Source organism: Melanotaenia boesemani, chromosome 21, assembly GCF_017639745.1.
Source record: "Melanotaenia boesemani isolate fMelBoe1 chromosome 21, fMelBoe1.pri, whole genome shotgun sequence".
NCBI classification, from domain to species: domain Eukaryota; kingdom Metazoa; phylum Chordata; class Actinopteri; order Atheriniformes; family Melanotaeniidae; genus Melanotaenia; species Melanotaenia boesemani.
This window is the reverse complement of record NC_055702.1, coordinates 11,223,966-11,245,774: the sequence shown is the minus strand read 5'-3', so window position 1 is coordinate 11,245,774 and position 21,809 is coordinate 11,223,966. Positions and strand designations below refer to the sequence as shown.

Genomic DNA, 21,809 nt, shown 5'->3' with positions numbered 1-21,809 from the left:
GCATGTTTAGATTCTACCAGAAGCCTATCAGCCTGTCCATATATGGAGTCTAAAATTCACTAACCTTAGCAAATAGCAGTCTGCTTACAGCTGCAATGAAGTATAGTCCTACTCTGTGTTATTTTAAATAATTCTAATTATGAAATGTTGAGAATAAGACATTTCACTGAATAAATGCACAAAAGATTAAGGCTGCAGTTTCCAATCTTATGGGGTATTTTATGATATTTACGTAACAATGATTTTCAATCTGGACGCAACCTAGGGATGCAGTCTGGGGGACCCCCAATCACTACAGCAACTATCCTGTGCATGGCTCCTGGTGTGGAGGATTTGCATGAGTACAACACTAGAGTTAAAACAGAGCTAAAAACAAAAAAACAAGCATACCTAAAAACAACAATAAAAAATAAGAGAAACATGTATAAACGTCTATAAATAAGCTTATAAAATCAATGTGCTTGTGTAAAAACAGAAGCATAAAGGATACATAAACAGGTAGTATTTAAAATAAACAAGTACATAATTAAATATCTAAGAAGAAAAAGACAAAAATAAAATAATAATTCAGTTATATGCTAAGCTAAAAAGTTAGGTCTTGAGCAGGAAAGGGCAACTCTGGTCCCCGTGGGCTGCAGTCCTGCAGGTGTTTCGACTTTTCCCTGTTCCAACACACCTGATTCAAATTCACCCAGGGTAAATCACCACGGCAACTATCCTGTGCATGGCTCCTGGTGTGGAGGATTTGCATGAGTACAACACTAGAGTTAAAAAAAGAGCTAAAAACAACAAAAACAAGCATACCTAAAAACAATAATAAAAAATAAGAGAAACAAGTATAAAAGTCTATATAAATGAGCTTATGAAATCAATGCGCTTGTGTAAAAACAGAATCATAAAGGATGCATAAACAGGTAGCATTTAAAATAAACAAGTACATAATTAAATAACTAAGAAGAAAAAGACTAAAATAAAATAATAATTCAGTTATATGCTAAGCTAAAAAGCTAGGTCTTGAGCAGGAAAGGGCAACTCTGGTCCTCATGGGCTGCAGTCCTGCAGGTGTTTCGACTTTTTCCTGTTACAACACACCTGATTCAAATTCACCCAGGGTAAATCACCACGGCAACTATCCTGTGCATGGCTCCTGGTGTGGAGGATTTGCATGAGTACAACACTAGAGTTAAAAAAAGAGCTAAAAACAACAAAAACAAGCATACCTAAAAACAATAATAAAAAATAAGAGAAACAAGTATAAAAGTCTATATAAATGAGCTTATGAAATCAATGCGCTTGTGTAAAAACAGAATCATAAAGGATGCATAAACAGGTAGCATTTAAAATAAACAAGTACATAATTAAATAACTAAGAAGAAAAAGACTAAAATAAAATAATAATTCAGTTATATGCTAAGCTAAAAAGCTAGGTCTTGAGCAGGAAAGGGCAACTCTGGTCCTCATGGGCTGCAGTCCTGCAGTTGTTTCGACTTTTCCCTGTTCCAACACACCTGATTCAAATTCACCCAGGGTAAATCACCACGGCAACTATCCTGTGCATGGCTCCTGGTGTGGAGGATGTGCATGAGTACAACACTAGAGTTAAAAAAAGAGCTAAAAACAACAAAAACAAGCATACCTAAAAACAATAATAAAAAATAAGAGAAACAAGTATAAAAGTCTATATAAATGAGCTTATGAAATCAATGCGCTTGTGTAAAAACAGAATCATAAAGGATGCATAAACAGGTAGCATTTAAATAAACAAGTACATAATTAAATAACTAAGAAGAAAAAGACTAAAATAAAATAATAATTCAGTTATATGCTAAGCTAAAAAGCTAGGTCTTGAGCAGGAAAGGGCAACTCTGGTCCTGACGGGTTGCAGTCCTGCAGGTGTTTTTCGACTTTTCCCTGTTACAACACACCTGATTCAAATTAAACGGTCCTCCTGAACATCTTGTTGTCAAGTTCTGCGCAATCATGTTGACCCATCAATCTAATTCAGGTGCTACTGATATTCTTTAATATATCAATCATCTCTGCAGCTCTGAGGCTCTCCAGCAGGCTGTTCCTCAGACGAGGGCTGTAGTGATAGAACAAGGCCTCGTCATAGGTTTAAGTTCTGACTATGAGAACAATTAAAATGCCAGTACCAAAAGTCCTCAGGGTCTGTGATAACTTGTAATTTGACAGAAGGTCAGATAAATAGAGAAGTATGAAAACCACCCTGGTGGCTGCTCTGGACATTTTTGTACATTTTTTTCAACTTTTATTTTATTTTTTTCCTAGATGATAATTTCTGATGTGTTAGTGCTAGTGGCATGAATTTTTGCAATAACTTTTCTTTTTAGAGACATTTTTAAACCAATTTTCTTTTTCTATCATGTCTTTTATACTCTGTTGATAAATTTAGTTTAGTAGTAATGAATTGAGTACCCTCTGGTGACCTTTATGGCCAAAAGTGTCCATGCACAAAAATAGCCATAAATTCTTCATACCTCAATATTTATTTAAGCTTTTTTTTAAATAAATTATTTAAACCATTTTTGTCCTGAAAAAAAACGTAATTTAACCCTATTATATTAAATTATTTGATTAAGATTAAGATTAGGATTAAGATAATTAGGATAACATTATTGTCATTTGTAATGAAATTTTTAAATCCCAGACTCTCCCACAATGCTAAAAGAATATAAACGATTAAAAAAACAGTCAACAAGAGAAAGATAATGAAATTAACAAAGTTAATAAATTATTCAATAATATAGAACAATAATAATATGCAACAAAAATAATGCCGTTATTTAAAAAATGATGTTGCTGCTGACTGAGTTTAAGAGTCTTAGTGGCTGCGGTATGAAGATGTCCCTAAGCCTGGTGGTACGGGCTTGAATGCTGCAAAACCGTCGGCCAGACGGCAGCAGGCAAAACAGTTTGTAACAAGGGTGACTGGGGTCCTTAATGATTTTGGTGGCCTTCTTCCTACACCGCTGGGTGTGGAGGTCCTCCATGGATGGCAGGACCGTCCTGGTGCTGAATAGCTTTCACCACCGTCTGTAGAGCCTTACAGTTGAGGGCGGTGCAGCTTCTGAACTAGGTAGTAATGCAGCCAGTCAGGATACTCTCTATGGTGAACATATTTTTATTGTTATTGCTGATTGTAGTTCTTCTCATTTGCCATGGTTACAGAGAAAATTAATAAAGTTTGATTCTGATATATTAAATTTGGAACACAATAAAGAAATAAATAAATAAGTAGAGTGAATAAAAGATACAATAAAACTATATAGAAGACCAATTAAAAATAAGCAAACCAGCATGTAAAGATATTAAAATTCGGTTATTGTGAACATGAAAGAGAGATGGTTATCTGAATTAACTTAGCAGTTATATTGTTATACAAACAGGTTAAAACGTAGCAGTCAGACGTACCAGGTTTATTATTGTTTTGGTATGCATCCGCTTTTTTTACACCACAAGGTGTCGCTAATGTCTAAATCAATATATGCACTTTTCAGGCTTCTCAGTCCAAAGAGATATTCCATACTTTTGTCTTGGACATGATATGTTCAGACATTATGATGACAAATTTTGTTACACTAAATAAATGTTTTTGTTGAAGAGAGATATCCACAGCGTGATGGTAGTGTTGAAATCTCTCTTTAGCTCCAATTTCGTGTCCAGTGTCACTGAGGCAATCAGAAACAAGACAAATATTAGTTTATATTACTGTGCTGCAAGTTTCCCTGTCATTGTTGATGGGTTTATTGACTTGAATATTTTGCCTTTGAATGTTTTGTCAATCACTGTGGCACTAATGTTGCGTAATATCATGAAGAGAAACCAAGACGCTGATAGATTAACATTGTAATTGTGCATGCTATGCATCTGCTATATGCATTTTTGGCTAATGTCTGACACATTTCCTTCAGAAAACGTTTCTCAACTCACCGTTGAGTACAATTTTCATAAATGAATAAATGAGTCTCAAAATAAATATGCTTTTTTTCTTCTTTTTTCTTTTATTAACTAGTCTAAAACCCATGCTGGACCAAAGAGAAAATATTTTGTCCCCGTCTTCTCTCGTGTAGTCTTCAGAGGCTCTTATTGGTTGAAGTGATCGCTGCCATGGTTGGAGATTAGCATAAAGGAGGCAAGTGGCGAGGGGATCCACTTGGGGGCAAGCTGGTGATGCGTCACAGCGCTGGATGAAAGGGAGAGACCAAAAAAGGACTAAAATAGCGCCGAACCTGCGGGTTAATGTGCACCAATGGCCACGAAGTCATTCGTGGTCTCGGTGCAGAGCGGAAAAGTGCCACAGGTGATAGAAGGGAGGAACACAAGGATGAGAGCGTTTGAGCGTCCTAGAGTAAGTGTTACCAATAAGTAACGAAAATCTTTCCAAAGACCAACTCTGCCATGTAAGGATAGTGGCACAAACCTCTGCGAATTGCAGAAATTATACGCTTTCACCACGTCACGTCTTGGCGGATCATGAAACAGCATCGAATGAGGCTGAGCAGAGGACACGTTAAGGAAGCTGAAGAAAGGCATCTTCACCGATGAAGCAACCAAGTTCCTCTGCGCCTCTCCCTTTACGCACAGGCGAGGTGAGGACGGGTAACATTTCATCAATGTAGAGAAAACACCAATGAGTCACTCGAGGTGTTGAAACATCGGCAGAAGACAGGAGAAGCACAAATACCATTTTAAAGAAAATCAAAATCACTTTTTTTAAAAAAAGGGAAAAGAAAAGAAAAGCACACGATGGATGGAGAAGGAGGATCATCCGGGCTGGCTAAATCAGCCGCCGTAAAACTGTCAGAGATGGGCCAAAGAACCAAACAGCTGGGCACCGCGATGAGGGATCCCCACCAGCAAAGACGGATCATATTAGTGATTGTTTGCGTGGCTCTCTTGCTGGACAATATGCTCTACATGGTAATCGTGCCAATTATTCCAGACTATCTTGCTGATTTGGAGAGTGAGCAGTCAGAGCACGTCCACCTAGTGATGCACCCCAACTCCTCAGCCAACAGCACAAGCCAAGACAAAAGCAACAAGGACAATTTAGATGTCCAGATAGGAGTACTTTTTGCATCTAAAGCCATCCTACAGCTCTTAGTTAACCCACTGTCGGGAACTTTCATAGACCGGGTCGGATATGATATCCCTCTTTTAATTGGACTCACTGTCATGTTCGTATCCACCTGCATATTTGCTTTCGGGGAGAATTATATCACCCTCTTTGTGGCCAGAAGTTTGCAGGGTCTGGGGTCTGCTTTTGCGGACACATCTGGGATCGCGATGATAGCCGACAAATACACGGAGGAAGCAGAGAGGAGCAGGGCGCTTGGCATTGCTCTGGCGTTCATCTCTTTCGGGAGTCTGGTAGCACCTCCCTTCGGGGGCGTCCTGTACGAGTTTGTGGGCAAAAGAGTGCCATTTATTGTGCTCGCCTGCATTTGTCTGGCGGACGGCTTTCTGCTACTGACCGTGATCAAACCTTTCTCCAACAGGACTAGAGAGAACATGCCAGTCGGCACCCCCATGTACAGACTCATGATTGATCCCTACATAGCTGTGGTAGCTGGGGCGCTGACAGTGGCCAACATCCCCCTTGCCTTTCTAGAGCCTACCATAGCCAACTGGATGGAGACCACCATGCACTCCTCTCAGTGGGAAATGGGACTCACATGGCTCCCAGCCTTTTTCCCTCATGTCCTCGGTGTGTACATAACAGTCAAACTAGCAGCACAAAATCCACATTTGCAGTGGTTCTACGGAGCTTTAGGCATGGTTATCATAGGTGCGAGCTCCTGCACAGTTCCTGCATGCAAAACTTTTGGGCAGCTTATCGCCCCGCTGTGCGGCATTTGTTTTGGCATCGCGCTGGTAGACACTGCCCTGTTGCCGACACTTGCGTTTTTAGTTGACGTGCGTCACGTTTCTGTTTACGGAAGCGTTTATGCTATTGCAGATATTTCTTATTCTGTCGCATACGCTATGGGACCTGTGGTAGCCGGGCAAATAGTGCACACTCTTGGTTTTGTGCAACTTAATCTGGGGATGGGTCTAGTCAATGTGCTTTACGCACCAGCCCTGCTGTTGCTGCGCAAAGTGTGCCAAATGAAACCGTCTCACTCAGAGAGAGATAACCTGTTAGACGAAGCTCCACAGGGGCTGTACGACACTATCAAAATGGAAGAGAGGATAGCTAAAAGGAAGGGCTATAATTCGGGAGGTAATTGTCTGTCAGTAGATGAAAATGGGTTCGACCCTTTTAAAGCACAGCGGTCCGTGTCAGAGGAATCGTCCGGTCCGGAGTACACTTAGACCGTTTACACTCTGACCGCCATCTAAAACATTCCCCCTGTGGATTTTTCTAGTCTGTGAACTAGGTAGGCAGACTCTAATCTGGTAATATAAACTTTTATGTAGGTACCGATGTGCAATATAAACACCCAGTCACCAAAATCATGATTGTGTGACCCGTTTTCCAAAGTTGATTTTTCTTTTATATTCACTGTGATTTCATTGTGTCGAACAAATCTATGTGGCGTTTGTTATGGACGTTTAACCGGAGTTTTGTGAGAGATTTATCAGCATTTGTTGAATTTGTGTGTATTATTAAGTATTATATTAAAAGATATAACTAGTTAAATGTGCGTACAAAATTTTGTGGGACCAACTATAACGCAGCACATTTTCCTTCCTTACACAAAATAGCCTATATTTTTTAGTCTCAGAGAAAACATTTTTTTACGTGCACATCAAAGGCCTGTTTCATTCATTCTTTTCTGGCTTGTCAAAATTTTAGTCATATTGAATTCATTTCATTTTGTAGGCCTGGTTGGTATCATTTTCGTTGTTAGAAAATAATTGTATCATGATAAATGTATTTGTACATATGTGGATATATGCACAATGTAAATTGTTTACGTGGACCACTATAAACTGTGTGTGTGCGCGCGCGCGTGCCAGTGTGTGTGTGTGTGTGTGTGTACGGAACATTTTGTCAAGACGTATTAAATCAGACTCCTTAAAATGAACAAAATATGTATTAATTTAAACAATGGCCGTTTTAATAAATCTCTGTTTGGATATGTGTGACAGTGGGGACTTCACTTTCATTTCAAACGAATTAGGATAAAAATAAAATGAATAAATAATTGAGTGGAAGTTATTTCTTTGAGATGAAGATATTTGTGCTTCAAGAAGCTTCAACACACCATGGCTGGAAATAAGGGGTTAGGATTCATTGTGAGTAAAACAGAAAAAAAGTTAAATTCTGAATTTTGATTTTTACAGATTACCGTCTCTCACAAGCAGATAACAGGAGAGAAAACAAACCACTTTATGAAAACAAAAATTTCCGATGAAGTAGCCATTTTCGAAAGGGTCAGAAAAACAGATGTACTGTCAACACAGGTGCGTCCCGTGGTGTATGAAACAAGGATGAGGCAGTTTGCGGAAAGCTAAACCAAAAAAGACGCAATCGACTCACGAGGCCATTAACAGGACCTCTGAATGACACACCAAAAAAGCGTCTGTCAACCTTTTTTATATATCAAAATTACTATCGGATGTGGGAGGGTGGGGGTGGTGGGGAGGCAAAGCAGGCTGTCAGATAACATGTTCTGCGAATGAATTTCGATGGGAGGAGTTTCTTGCCTCAAGGGGGTAGGTAAACTCAAACACCTTCAGCATCTTTTCCAAGCCCCGCTTTAATGTGAAGTTGCAGCCTTATGGCGAGGCGTGAGGACAGGGGAGCAGTCCACCGCTCACACGGAGCTTTAACTTAACAACATGGGTTTTCATGGAGTGGGCGTGGGAAGCAACTTCATCACACTTTTCTGACCTCTTGAGCTCTGCAACTGGCTATCAGGTAAGTATTATTTCTCTCTAAAGACAAGAAAAGTAAAACGAGCAGAACAGTAACAGTGATTTTTATGTTAATCTTAAAAGTTAGCAACTCTGAATTCTTCGAATCGAAGATGATATCTTAAAAAGAAGAAGAAGAAGAAAAAAAAAGAATCTATGTTATGGTCTACTTTTTCCTATTTCCACCCAGTAATAAATTGCAACCTAAAATGCAAATAGGCATTACATGTGTAATAATTTCTCTTTTTAAATTAGAAATAAAAGAAAGTAACATATATTTAATTTCATTTCAGTTTAGTTTAGGAATAGATAAATAACAAAATGATAAAATTGAGTTTTTATGACGCATTTATGCTTGCAGTGGGGAGTATGGGGCGCAGCTGGAATTCAAGGACAGGCAGCAAATTGCATTAGACTCTAAAGTGATGAATGGAAGCGTACTGGCTCACTTTCAGACAGCATATGTAGCCGCATTTCTCGATGGGCCTAATTTTATTTATTGAGTCTTTTTTCCCCTTTCCTGTCCTCTTTCAAATGTCTTACCATGCTTCAAAGGAGGAACTGCTGAACTCCAGCCCTCTTTAGAGGGTTTCCTAGTCATTTTCCATTGACTGGACTGGACTGCAAGCATGCCGATCTTAAAGAAAGAGGCGGCAGGAGACCAAAGCAGCCAAGTATGAAATGTGTTACGTTGTCATAAAGTAGTTACATCTGTTAATTTGCTGTCTGCAGATACTGCATGGTGTCCCAGTTCGTGGTTGTGAAGTTTGCGAGGTTGTATTTCAGTACCACGGACAGCGCCACAGCTTCATTTCCCTGTCATAAAGCTAAGGGTAAAAGTTCGACCGCAGGCCTTTCGCTTTCATTTTTAACTTGATTTTCATATTTATTTCTGCAGTAATAACATAGCATAAAACCTCTCGACAGCACCATTTAACCCTCCTGTGGTGTTCATGCCCTACTCCTTAGTTTAGCGTTCCCCGTCAAATTTGACTGATCTGTTTTTACTGCTTTAAATTAACACATAAAACCATTAATCACCACCAAACAATACGTAACATGAATAACTGCAGTGGAAATACAAATACATACTGAAAACTTATTCTAAAATGAACATGTAATGGAAAAAAGTGTGTGTGTGTGTGTGTGTGTGTGTGTGTGTGTGTGTGTGTGTGTGTGTGTGTGTGTGTGTGTGTGTGTGTGTGTGTGTGTGTGTGTCTTCATGTCAAAGCGGGCCTTGCAAATATAGCCATAACATTTGCAGCATCTCAAGCTTGTTTCGTTGTCTCTAGGGGCACATGAGCTCACAGCACTTTCTTTTCTGATGGAATCAACAGACCCATGTAGGCGTGCAGGTCTACAAGTCCAATTCTCTCCAGGTGTCCCCAAACACACACTTCCTTTCCAGATTTGTGGTCCCCAGTATAATTCCCTCAATGAACTCTGGTGAAAAGAGATGGAAACTGGACTCAAAGCCATCCACACATCTTTATTATGTTTTCCACTTTTGCCCTTCGTCCTCTGTCCTGGGTCGATGAAGACCAGCGCAAGGCTTTACTCTTGGACTGGAATGTCTCCTCAGGTTCCTGTCCCTTTCCATCAGTTGGCTGGTTAGTCTCCTCAAAGTCTGGATCAAGATCAGTGTTGTCTTCCGTTTCAAAGACATCCTCCTCTACCTCTGGTTTAACTTCAGCGTCCTCTTCATTTTCTTCTAAAATCTGATCCAGAGCCTCTGACAGATAACTGTGGCTCAGTCATTTACTTATTGAGCGTAGAGTAAAAGAAATACAAGACGAACATCGAGCTATATTTTGGGGGTCTGTGTGAAGATATGATGCATTGTACATGATACACTAGTTTGTAAGGTGGGGTTCATGTGAGGGGTGGGCACAAAAGCACAGGAAAGAAATGGGTTCACATAAGAGACACCTGTCTAGTCTGTGTGATATATATATAGTCTGTGATATGATACATTGTTTCATCAGGATGGTGGTTCACGTGGGAGAATCGGCACGTAAGTGAGGGAAAGAGGCGTGTACCAACAAAAGACATTGTTCAGTTTGAAACGTGTGGTGCATGTGTGTGCATGTGTGTGTGTATGGGGATGTTTTCTCCTCTGACTGGGAACACCACAGGTATAACAAGGTTGACTAAAACACTCTAAATTCAGTGAAAGTGGTGATCATCACTTTTATATATTTAAATGCACAGTGTGGAAGATATCTTATGGCCTTGAGACAAGCAGACGTAAAACACAATATTTAAGTTCGGATATGACCGGAACACGACAGGAGGGTTAATCCTGCCATCCAGCTTATATCATAACAATAACTGTGTTGCTGTGTAATGTTTACTGTTATTTGAGTGGTGATGGATTTAATCGGATTTTTGTTCTTCTTCAACAGTGATGTAAAGCCATCTGAAAAGATGGACAAACTAATAGCCACAATAACTTTAAAAATAGTCTTGAACCTATTAATATTAACATCTTGGCTTTTCAAACAGCAGTCAGTATGCAAATCATCAAACATTAGACAGAAAAGATACTCAAGTTGTATTTTCCAACAATACCCATGAGGTGGTGGAATTAATTTTCAAACAGGCCTTGAAGCATCCTAGATAAATTATTAAGTCAGGCTATAATGATAGAAGGATTAAGGATACATGGGAATGAATTACCCTTTTAGCTAATGAACACTGAAGAAGAGGAAAGGCATCCAAATGTTGAACAGTTGCTGTACTTCTGAGTTGTTTCTTTAAAAGGTGTTGCCAAAGGTACCCGTGCCTCCATTGAAGCAAACCCTCGAAACTTACTTGAAGTGCGTCCAGCATCTGGTGAAGGAAGAACAGTTTAGGAAGACTAAGGCCATTGTTGAGAAGTTTGGGGCTCCTGGGGGTGTCGGAGAGGTTCTACAGAAGAAGCTGATGGAGCGGAGGGACAAGACAACCAACTGGGTAATTTCTGAAATCTAAAAGATAAACAACACGGATGTTGCTTGTTGTATTCTTCTACATTAGGGAAAAGTTTTTTCCTTGATTCAATAAAGATGTTTTGTATTATTTGTTCAAATGAGTCATCATATATGTTTCCCTTTTTAGTTACTTAGTTGTCAATTTGAAAAACTAACTAAAAAAAAAAACTTTCTTTACACAATATTTACTGAAAGTGAAAATAGCCTAAATTTTTATGTTAAAGAGAAAAAAAATCATTCATATGAGTTGAAAAGAAGAACATATAACACTTGATAATGAAGATTTATGAAGCCTCAGTTTCTCTTCCTGCATCTGGGTGATTGGTCAGTCTATCACACTCCCACTCTTATTTTTCATCTGGTAGATGATCCACTGCAATGTTTCTTTGGCTCCATTGCCCACAGGTCTTCACTCTCAAAGTAATAAAATTGAGTCCAAAGTGTTTAAAAAAGCTACATTTCTCATAATGTTTCCCTTGTTTAACATTTAGGTCTATGACTACTGGCTTGAGGACATGTACCTGAACAATAGGTTGGCCTTACCAGTCAACTCCAGCCCTGCCATGGTGTTCCCAAAGCAGGCATTCTCAAATTATAAAGATGCCCTCAGGTATGTGCCAGTCATTTGGTTTTACTAATGTGTAGACTTTAAATTTTACTCTTTCCTTTCTGATAAAGCTGCACTACGTAACGCAACAGAATCATGTCATCAAAGAAAAGAGAAATCTAAATGGAAGCTTCTTTCAATCTCTTCACGATGAAAATAAAAAGATTGAATCCATTCACAGGACATTATATAGACATGTAAACGTTACATTTAAATGTTCAGGTTTGGGTTGATTGTATTTAGTTAAAAGCCAATTACTCTTATGTAACCAGTCAAAAGAAAGCAGGATACAAATAATGAAATAAATATTTTGATTATCAATAGACCTGTTGCTTTTTATTTGTCCTAAAAGCTGTCAGAAAGTAAGGGAAAATATTTCTCTTGCTCAAGACCTAGATAAGCATGGCACTTTGGATTTTTAGCTTTAAAATGTACTTGAATTATTACCTTTTGTTCACTTTTACAGCTCTACTTAAAACCCACTTTCCACTGCTGACATTCTGTGGGCACATGCCCTTTAAAACCCACAAACCCAACTGTTGCAACCTTTTTCTAAGGCATTATGAATTACAGCATCAAGAGAAAAATGGAAAATGTGTAACTGTGATAGAAGAAAAATCTGCAGTTCAGTTCACATATAACGTTTACAGTGTACACTGAACTGCTTTAGAAAGTTGATTTAATGTTCTGTGAAATTGATGTGCATTCTTAGTTTTGTATAAATAAAAATTCTATTCCACATTAGCAAACTACATAATATGAATGTTAAGCTCTTTAGCTGCTGACAGGGTTTATGTTCTTCTCAGCAAACAGAGGCTCAGATTAAGATCTGAATTACAGTCATGCCTATTATTAAATGAGTCATGGTGTACCAGACATTACACCGATCCATCCAGCTCTGCAACTCAACATTAGCTATTGTCAGCTTGAACCACGCTAACTGAATATTTCCAGAGCACCCCAAGCAGCTGGTAATCTACTGACATGGCCACTTATTAGATTGGGAGTGACAGGGCCAAACTCTCCACAGAGACCGCTAGTCAGACCTCATTTAGGGGTGTGGTGGGCTGCGGCTGCCTCCTTTGTATTGATCTGGCTTTGAAGGTAATAACACCAAGACAAATGACATACAACATAAGACCTGACAAGGCACTGTGTTTTCCCTATTTGCCCACACTGCCCACTCATATGTACAGACTAGCTCTCTCCCACACAGATAAATACACACAGCTTCCTCACTGTAGCCTAGTAATTCACCATAATTTGATTGCTGTTAGTTTTTTTGATGGATGGGAGTATATCTAATTATGGCCACCAGCCAGCCTGTTTTGTATGTTCAGTGTCTCATAGCATTTTTTTTCTTATTGTTTTATTTCATCCTTCTTACTTTTAAGATTTGCTGCCCGTCTCATCCAAGGAGTGCTGGAGTATAAGGCTCTCATTGATGCGTGAGTTCAGTCTATAATTGATTATGTGCCACCCTGCAACCACTGTTGATTTAACTTAAAAACCTTAAAAAGGAGTCAGAAGTAATCAGGTGTGTATAATAATGTCTCCCAGGCACGCACTGCCAGTGGATTTCGCTCGAGGCCAGCTAGCTGGGACTCCTCTGTGCATGGAGCAGTATTACCGCCTCTTTACCTCCTACCGCTACCCAGGGTTAAAGACAGACATGCTGAAAGTCCACATGAATGCAGTCTCCTCAGCACCAGAACACATAATTGTGGCATGCAAGAACCAGGTCAGGACGCTGGGCTTTGAGAATTTTCACAATCCATCACACTTCTAAATGAAGACTGTCTTGAGCATTTAAATTCTACATTCAATCTTGATCACCTAAACAACAAACATGGCTTAAAAAGAAACAACATATTACATAATATATTACATAATAATGCATTGAATGAAAAAAGAATTATATATATATCAACCCTTTCTTCATCTTCATCCATCCACCCTTTGGCTATACCCACTTATTCAAGTTTACTGTTATATACAATTTAAGATGCAATATTAACCATATCATTAAATCATGATAGCTCATTTGTCCAGCATTTAGATAGCTGTAAGAATGTATTGACTGATTTTCTTTAACCTGTAGGTATCTGTACATGTTACTTTAAGATTTGAAATTTTCACATACACAATTTTCACAATTTTGGATACTTTCCAAAGTGCCAACTTGAGATTTTGTTTTTGTATTGTGTGTAGAATTTTAAGGACAAAAGTGAATTTATTCCATTTTGGAATAAGGCTGTAACAAAACAAAACAAAACTGGTCTGAATTAATATAAACTTTATATAATCTGGGTTTTTTTTTTTGTGAGAGGTAGTTTGTTTAAAGATTAGCACCTGACTTACTTCAGTTCAGTGATTTATTTCTCATTTCATTCAAAAAGTGTATTAGCTGTTACTGATGTTCATCATTCCCACAAATAATTCCTTACCACCAACATTTGCAAGAGTCCTAACCTGGAAATGACCCTGTCAATTTGGGAGCTATCAATCTCTTGCATATGAGGGTCCATCCCTATGGAGATTAAATGAATTAATGTGATTACAACTGATTAAATCTACAACTTTGTCTGAGAGCTTCCTGGAGTTTCATCTTGGCTGATGGGAGCGGAGGAGTTGTATTGTTGGTACAAATTTGCCATTGTTTGTCATTATCATTATTCTTCATTTCCTTATCACCACAGCTGTTTTAATAAAATATGGGCTCAACAGTAAGGACACGTTTTGACATTATCCCCTACGAAAGTTGTGTTATGTATCTTGCAGGTGATAAAATAATTAGGTCTATAACATGCAATCACTGAAATCTATTTTTCTCACTAGTTTTTCGTATTGGATATAGTTGCAAACAGCAAGCAGCTCAATGAGGTGGAGATATTCCACCAGCTGGAGAAGATCATGACAATGTCAGAAAACGCTGAAGAGAGACTCCCTCCTTTTGGGATCCTGACATCAGATGGCAGAACAGAATGGACTCAAGCAAGAGAAGCATTAACAAAAGGTCTCTCAGCCGCTTCCCTCCTGCCCACTTTTAAAGTTTTTAACAAAATATAAACACTTTTCAGAAGAGTAATCTGTCTACCTACTTCCTGTATCCAGAACAAATCAACCGGGATTCTTTGGCCCTGATTGAGAGCTGTGTATGTGTGGTGTGTTTGGATGAACCCTGTGGTCTCCAGCCCAGTGATACCAATAGGGCTTTGATGATGTTACATGGTGGAGGACATGAGAAAAATGGTGCAAACCGCTGGTATGACAAGTCAATGCAGGTAGGATCTTATCCCAGACACTGTGATCTTTGATCAATATTAAGTTTAATTATGTCACTCCACCTTCTCCCAGTTTGTTGTAGGAATGGATGGGATATGTGGGGTGGTATGTGATCATTCGCCATTTGAGGGAATAGTTCTGGTGCAGTGCTCTGAATACTTGATGAAATATATGTAAGTCAGCACATTAGACTAAGAATACTGTCATGTCAAATTCAGCTGAGGTTCACATCGTGGAAAAAACAAAAGCTTTGTTGTTGTGAACAGAACAGGAAGTCCCTCCAAGATAGTTAAGTCTGCAAAGGTGAGAGAGCTTCCCCCTCCAAGAAGGTTGCTCTGGAAATACAACCCCCACATCCAAGGACTCTTAAAAGCATCTGGAGAAAGACTCCAAAGGCAAGACCAACACAAGCAAACAAATGCATAACTATATTTCCAAATAATAACAAATATCAATGGAGACATGTTTCACATTTGTAGGCCTACTGTTTTTGGTTTTTTTGTTGTTGTTTTTTTCTCCAGGCTGGTGAATAATCTTGACATGGATGTACTCAAATTTGAAACTTATGGGAAAGAATTTATCAAAAAGCAGAAGATGAGTCCAGACGCATTTATACAAGTTGCCTTGCAACTTGCATTTTACAAGTAAATTAAATTCTTTATACAATATAAACAGTATATTGAAATCAAATATATATGAAATGGAAATGTTATGCTTTTGGCACATCCTTTCAATTTATGTCCATCAGATGCAGGGGAAGGCTTGTGTCCACGTATGAGAGTGCATCAATTCGCCGTTTCCAAGACGGTCGGGTTGATAACATTCGTTCAGCCACTCCTGAGGCCCTGGCTTTTGTGAAGTCCATGACTGATGAGAGAACAACTTTCAGTGTGAGTCATTTTTCTCACTTTCACCTCAATTACTAACTCCCACCTTGCAGCTCATTGCTAAATGAAACAGGTGCAGCAATCCAGCTTGGCATGCCAAACACAGTTTCTCAATTTAAACAGATGATCTCACTGCAGATTTTAAGGATCTATGAACAAAAGAAGTTGTTTTGCTATCTATGTTTATGACAGAACAAATGCCTTGGGTTGGCTTTTTCTTTATATATTTTTTACTTCTTTAACAGGATTCAGAGAAAATGAAAAGGCTAAGGGATGCAATTAATGCCCAAACAAATTACACAGTTGCAGTAAGTATTCTAAAAGTTTTTAAAATATATGTTGATGTGACATAATTATTTGCTAGTGTAAATTTCAGACTGCTTAACCAGTTTAGCATAGCACTTACAACAAGCTAAGCTATGTTTAATCATATTGGCTTTACTAAGCTAATGTTCTACAAGGAGGATGCTTCCTCACAGTAGAATGGGTCCTTCCAAAAAAAAAAAAAAAAAAGAAAAAATGAAACGGCCATTTAATTTGGCTAATTTTAGACATATCAGACCATATTTAACAGTAGATGCAGCAAACCCCTTTATGCATGCTATGATCTTTTCCCACATATTCTACAGTTTTACAAGTTGGTTTCAAGCAAACAGGATCCCCCTGAAATTAAAAGAGACCCTTAATAAACAGATGCTGATGTCACTACATCAAAAGCCACTTAGTTACCATTACTGCCATATTGTTGGATAAAAAGGCAACTACAGCAACCACCAAAGGAGACTTTGTTGTACAGTACAGGCGCAGTAAATTTGGGCAAACAATTTTCTCAGTAAGGGTCACAGACTACTGGACGTGTCTTCCCAGTGAATTAAGAGAAAGCACCAGCTATCCAATTTTTAAAACTAAACTTTAGAAATGGATTGAAAGTAATCAAACTTGCACTCATGAATAAGAAGCTTATCACATCTTTACTATACTTTAATATACTGGTTTTATATCACCAAGTATTTTAATGTTTTTTTGTTTTTGTTTTTTATTTGTTACTTATTGTAATGTATGTACTGTATGCTGGTGTCTTGACCTGCCAAGAGACTACAGATAAAAATAAGCTCATTTGCTAACTCTAGCACATTTAAATTTTAAATTCATATTGAAATGTTTACTAATGTGCATAATACCTTTTAAATAAATAAACGCCAGCAACTTTACTGCTTCACTCCAGTCCAGCCCCTGACACTTACAGGGCTTATAAACCATTTCTTTGTGCATTTTGAAATTCTAACTGATAAAAATATCCATCATTTCTAAGCAAAGGTTTGTTTTTTGAGGCTATTACAGGAATGGCAATAGACAATCACCTCCTTGGGCTTCTGAAGACTGCAAAGGAGCTCAACATGGAGAAGCCAGAGATCTTCTGTGATGAGACATATCTGGCCAGTAATCATTTCATCCTTTCCACCAGTCAGGTAGCACAAATTCAGATTTTATCCATCTCAACATTTTTAACAACGAAAATATCATATTATATAAATGTTCTGCTTTTCCAACAATCAATCACAATATACAAATATCATCCAGGCCCTCTTGAAAAACTACACTAATATTCAAACTTTTCTAACAAACATTTGTAGAAACAACAACGTGACACCAGTGCATTTGTTGCCACCTGAAAGAAAGCCTGCTATTGTTATTTATATAAATACAACAGTGATGTGTTCATTATTGAACTTAGACTACTTTGTAATTTATTAACAGCATGATTATATTTAGCTCTAAGTGGTGTAGCAAGTAAAGAAAACCAAGAGCAAAACTGTTGCAGTAAATATTTTGCCTGCGAGTCAGAGTGTGAGAATTTAAAAGTGAGAGTGCAACAGAAAAAGAAATGTCAAAAAAATACACACAACCAATTAAAGTGTGATAAAGAGGACTTAACTATATGAATATATAACACACTATAAATTCACACAGGACCTGATAGTTTCCCTTGTTGGTAATTCTATAACTTCTTGGTAAAATTATTGCTGTTGTTTCATCTTGAAAAATTTTGCGTTAAAAAACGAGCATCAGCTGCTTTAACAGTGTGATAAATCTGACATAAAATTGATTAGTTTGTTTAAATTCTAGACAGCTATTTTATTTGTTAAGCTGGTGTAACACAGGTTATGTGGTTTTATCTGCAGGTTCCTACGACAGTGGAAATGTTCTGCTGCTACGGCCCAGTGGTGCCCAACGGCTACGGTGCCTGTTACAACCCACAGTCAGACCACATCATCTTCTGTGTGTCGAGTTTCTGGGAGAACACCGAAACAAGCTCAGCCGTTTTTGTTAAAGCCCTGAATGAGGGTCTGCTGGAAATCAGGGACCTGTGCAATAGAACTGGTACTACGGCAGCCAAACTGGCTGACAGTAGCCAGAGAGCTGGTCAGCCTCATAAATCGGGGAAGTAAGCCATACTGAGAGAGCATGCTCACTCACCTCTTACACTCAATACTTTTAGATTTAGACTGTAGTTGAGATGCCTTCACGTATTATTTGTGCAATAGTATTCCTTTGACAGTGAAATGCAAAGCCTTAAAATACATGTGTAACTATATATATTGTGTATATATATAATATATTAATAAAAAAAATAGATTAAACTGGGGTTCTTTTGGATCAGTGTGGACAACAGAATGATTTTGGGTCCATCATTGACCCTGGTAGACTGACATTAACTAGTCTGCTGCCTTTAGGAAACTGAAGCCATGTCCTCTTTGTAGCACTGATCTGAGGATAAATTCCTCTGAGAGAATGATTCAAATGAGTGATCCTAACATATACATAGAGTAGTTACATGTTATTCATTAAAGGAAGACATATATCAGCAATTTATAGCAATCATGACCCCTTGTAAATGTGACTAAGCAACCTCATTAGTGCCAGTTTGTCAACACTGTGAGATCCAATAAAATGTGCTGAATTGTATTTAGTATTTTATGTAAAGTGTGAGTTTGCCAAAGAGGTTGTGCATATGTGAAGTCTGTTTGTTGAAGCACTTTAGAATATCTATAACTGTTAAAATAGACAACTGGTTTTAAATAATGTGTGTAAAGAGAAAAGTGAGTCATGTGGTATAATGGTTTCACTGGCACATTTAAAGTTGTCTTGTTTGATGGATAATATATTACAGTAATAGGTAGTACTTGTATATTGTTGTGAACATTGCTACTTTATAAGTGAGATGCAGTCCAGAAGTGACTGAGGCATTATATTCTGTTTACGTGTATGTACAAAGAGTCATTATTTAAATTTAGAGGTAGAATAAAAGGTATTCATTAGTGCTCTATGTGCAATAACACAACACCAAGTGCAGTGAGGGTTTATGTGCAATTAATCCCATCAGATCATTAAATGCATGGAGCTTATTTAAAGTCAGTTTATCTATAGTTGCTATTTTTGATATTCACACATATGGGATACGGCAATGAGTAACAGCAACAGTGGTTGTTTTGATCAAAATGTTTATTCAAAGAGTGCTGTGGCTGAAAATCTCTATACAAATGTATATTGTGGGTCTTGTTTAATCTGTGATGGCTCATAAGTCTAAATAAGTGTTTATTTGTTGTTAAAATGTGAGGATGTTTGTAATCTGTGTGGCACATGTTGTGTATCTATCTGCCAAAGTGAATGTGAACTATAGATAATTTCAAAATTTATATCACATAAAGATTAAAAGTGACACATGTGCATGTTTATTCTGAAATAATAGCTGTATTTTTATATTTTAGTGTGACAGTATTGTGTGACAGCAAAATCCTGGTAAAGAAGATACAAAATGCCTTAAAGTACTACAAACTGTTTGTCGTCTTTGTCAAATGTAATCAGTGTTGTATCTCTAGTGTTGATTTGATGTGTTTTTACTTGGTATTTGCTGTCTATTAAGTGAACCGTACCAGAATTCATTTCTTGCTTAATGAAAAAAATATGACTGATAATCAGGCCACTTAACTGTATTGAAAGGGCCTGATTAAGTATTTCAAAATATATCTGTGAAATGATAATGTGTGATACTACTGAAAAACAGAATATAGTTTTATTGAAGAATTTAATTAACTGTAGTGAAGTGAAAAGTCATGTATTTTTTTATTTTGAAAATACATATTTTAAGCTAAAGTATTATTTTACTGATGTAAGCTGAAATCACTAATATGAACTGTAATAAAAAATAGTCACATGACACATGTGAAAAGGCAATCTATAAATAAAATGAATGCAATACCACTTTTTTCTTCCAGAGCTAGTATTTTTGTTTTAAATTTGAAACTGAACTCATACTGTAGCTTGATCTCTAACAGCTGCTGCGCTCAGCTGTGCATGCATCCACAAACTGTATGATTATATGCATTTGAGTCAACTATAGCTTGAGTTCAACCTGGCCATTAACTGGATTGCTTTATTTGTCCCAGTAAGTGTATGTGTGCATATGAGGGGGGTGAGTAATGTGGACTGCTTGTGAAAATCCTAAGGATATGTTTACTTGCAAGGACCACACCTTAACAATGTGATTTAATGAAATGTATGGATGAAGTTGTTGATGGATTTGAAAGTTCTAATTGGTTCATCTTGTGGGTCTTATGTTTCAGCACTGGGAGGAGACGTGTTGTGGGGATCCTGTCTCAGGGTGTCAGTGACTCAAGCGGACTTAGGACCACCCCAGATAGTACCTGAAAAAAAAAGAAACAAACTCATTATATGAAATTGGAAAAGGATGGGGGATGAAGAGAATGATGGAAGAATGGATGAGGGAAGAAAGAACGGATCAATAAATAGATTAGGGAGGGAAAAGGAGGAAGGGGAAGATTGGTGGAGAGATAAATGGGTGAGGGTAGGGGAGGATAGATGAAGGAGGAATGAAGAAGGGAGAGAAGTGGGGAAGGGTGAAAGGGTGAATGTAAAATGAGGACAGATAAATATATGAAGGAGGGAAGGGTGGATGGCTGAAAGAACTGATGGATGAGGGGGTGGGGTACATGGATAAGGGAGGATGCAGGAGGACTATTTACTTTTCAGCATTGATGGTGCAAATGTGTAAGCTACCTATGCCATAGGCACTTATGCTAATAAGAATCCGAATGGTCCCTCTCTTCTGTAGTCAGCATGACATGCTGTCCATGGTTTTCAAAAAGATTCAAATTTTGATTCATGTGACCAAAGAAAAAACTCCAATGTGCCTCTGATCATTTTAAATAAGTTTTGGTCCAGAGAGGGTGGCAGAAGTTCTGGATCATGTTTACATATGTTATATCGGTTTATTCCGTCTTTCTTTTGTATGATAGAGCTCTAAGCTGCGTTTGTGGTTTGCACAGTGAACTTTGTTCTCAGGTAGTCATTTCTGAAAGTGTTCCTGGACCCATGCAGTGATTTCCATGAGAAAATCACACCTGTTTTAAATACAGTGCCAAATATAAAGATTTAATTTTGACCTTCGACTTTGTTTCATGAGCACAAAGATTTCTCTTTATTCTCTGAATCATTTGAGGATGTTATACACTGTTTATCATGGGATCTTCAAAGTCTTCACAATTTTACAGAGAAGAACATTTTTTCTGAAATATTTAAACAATTTTTAAACAGTTGTTGTAGAACTGGATAAACCTCTGGTGAACCTCTGGTGAACCTTGGTGTATCCTTACTTCAGAGAGACTCGCACTCTTGGAAATGCTCCTTTTATACTCAGTCGCGTTACTGACATGCTGCTAAGTAACCGGTTGTTTTTGACTTGTGCCAATTACTTTTCCAGCCTTTTAATACCCCTATTTCAACTTCTTTTGTGTTGCTGCCATTAAATTAAAATGAGATAATATTTTCCATTAAAAAGGATAAAATGTTTTATGAGATTTGAAAATCATTGCATTCTGTTTTTATTTCCATTTTACCCTACATCCCAACTCTTTTGGAGTTGGTGTCTTAGAATAAGGTTAAAAAAAATAAGATAAAGGGACGGCAGTGGTTCAGGTGACAGAGTGTGTCGTCCAATGACCTGAAGGTTGGCGGTTCGATTCCCACTCCCCCAGTCATCTGTCTTTGTGTCCTTGGGCAAGACACTTAACCCTCCTCGCCTCCAGTGTTGGCATCGCTGGTGAACGAATGTGGCTGAATGTTTGGTGATGGGTGAAGAGGCCGTAGGCGCAG

At 38.0% G+C, this 21,809-nt stretch overlaps 2 protein-coding genes across 2 annotated transcripts; both read left to right on the top strand.

Annotated features, from left to right (window-relative positions):
* The first annotated feature begins 4,205 nt into the window (after nucleotides 1-4,205).
* LOC121632554 (probable vesicular acetylcholine transporter-B) lies at nucleotides 4,206-6,917 on the top strand. Its single transcript, XM_041974151.1, has one exon. It carries the CDS (start codon nucleotides 4,768-4,770, stop codon nucleotides 6,334-6,336), a length of 1,569 nt encoding a protein of 522 aa, XP_041830085.1. The 5' UTR covers nucleotides 4,206-4,767; the 3' UTR covers nucleotides 6,337-6,917.
* Nucleotides 6,918-7,800: 883 nt separating this feature from the next.
* Nucleotides 7,801-19,898, top strand: LOC121633073 (choline O-acetyltransferase-like). The gene is made up of 15 exons (XM_041974949.1): nucleotides 7,801-7,888; nucleotides 8,440-8,558; nucleotides 10,648-10,839; nucleotides 11,348-11,466; nucleotides 12,858-12,911; nucleotides 13,024-13,204; nucleotides 14,302-14,479; nucleotides 14,578-14,747; nucleotides 14,821-14,921; nucleotides 15,015-15,143; nucleotides 15,270-15,392; nucleotides 15,497-15,638; nucleotides 15,881-15,943; nucleotides 16,967-17,104; nucleotides 17,819-19,898. The coding sequence occupies exons 2-15, from the start codon at nucleotides 8,514-8,516 to the stop codon at nucleotides 18,083-18,085; spliced, it is 1,902 nt and encodes a 633-aa protein (XP_041830883.1). The 5' UTR covers nucleotides 7,801-7,888; nucleotides 8,440-8,513; the 3' UTR covers nucleotides 18,086-19,898.
* Nucleotides 19,899-21,809: the final 1,911 nt, after the last annotated feature.

Excerpts from the sequence above, each read along its gene's own strand:
- LOC121633073 (XM_041974949.1), top strand. The coding sequence starts at position 8,514 with ATGCCGATCTTAAAGAAAGAGGCGGCAGGAGACCAAAGCAGCCAA. Across the intron at positions 8,559-10,647 it reads CAGGAGACCAAAGCAGCCAA|GTGTTGCCAAAGGTACCCGT; the intron begins GTATGAAATGTG and ends TTTCTTTAAAAG. Across the intron at positions 10,840-11,347 it reads GGGACAAGACAACCAACTGG|GTCTATGACTACTGGCTTGA; the intron begins GTAATTTCTGAA and ends TTTAACATTTAG.
- LOC121632554 (XM_041974151.1), top strand. The coding sequence starts at position 4,768 with ATGGATGGAGAAGGAGGATCATCCGGGCTGGCTAAATCAGCCGCCGTA.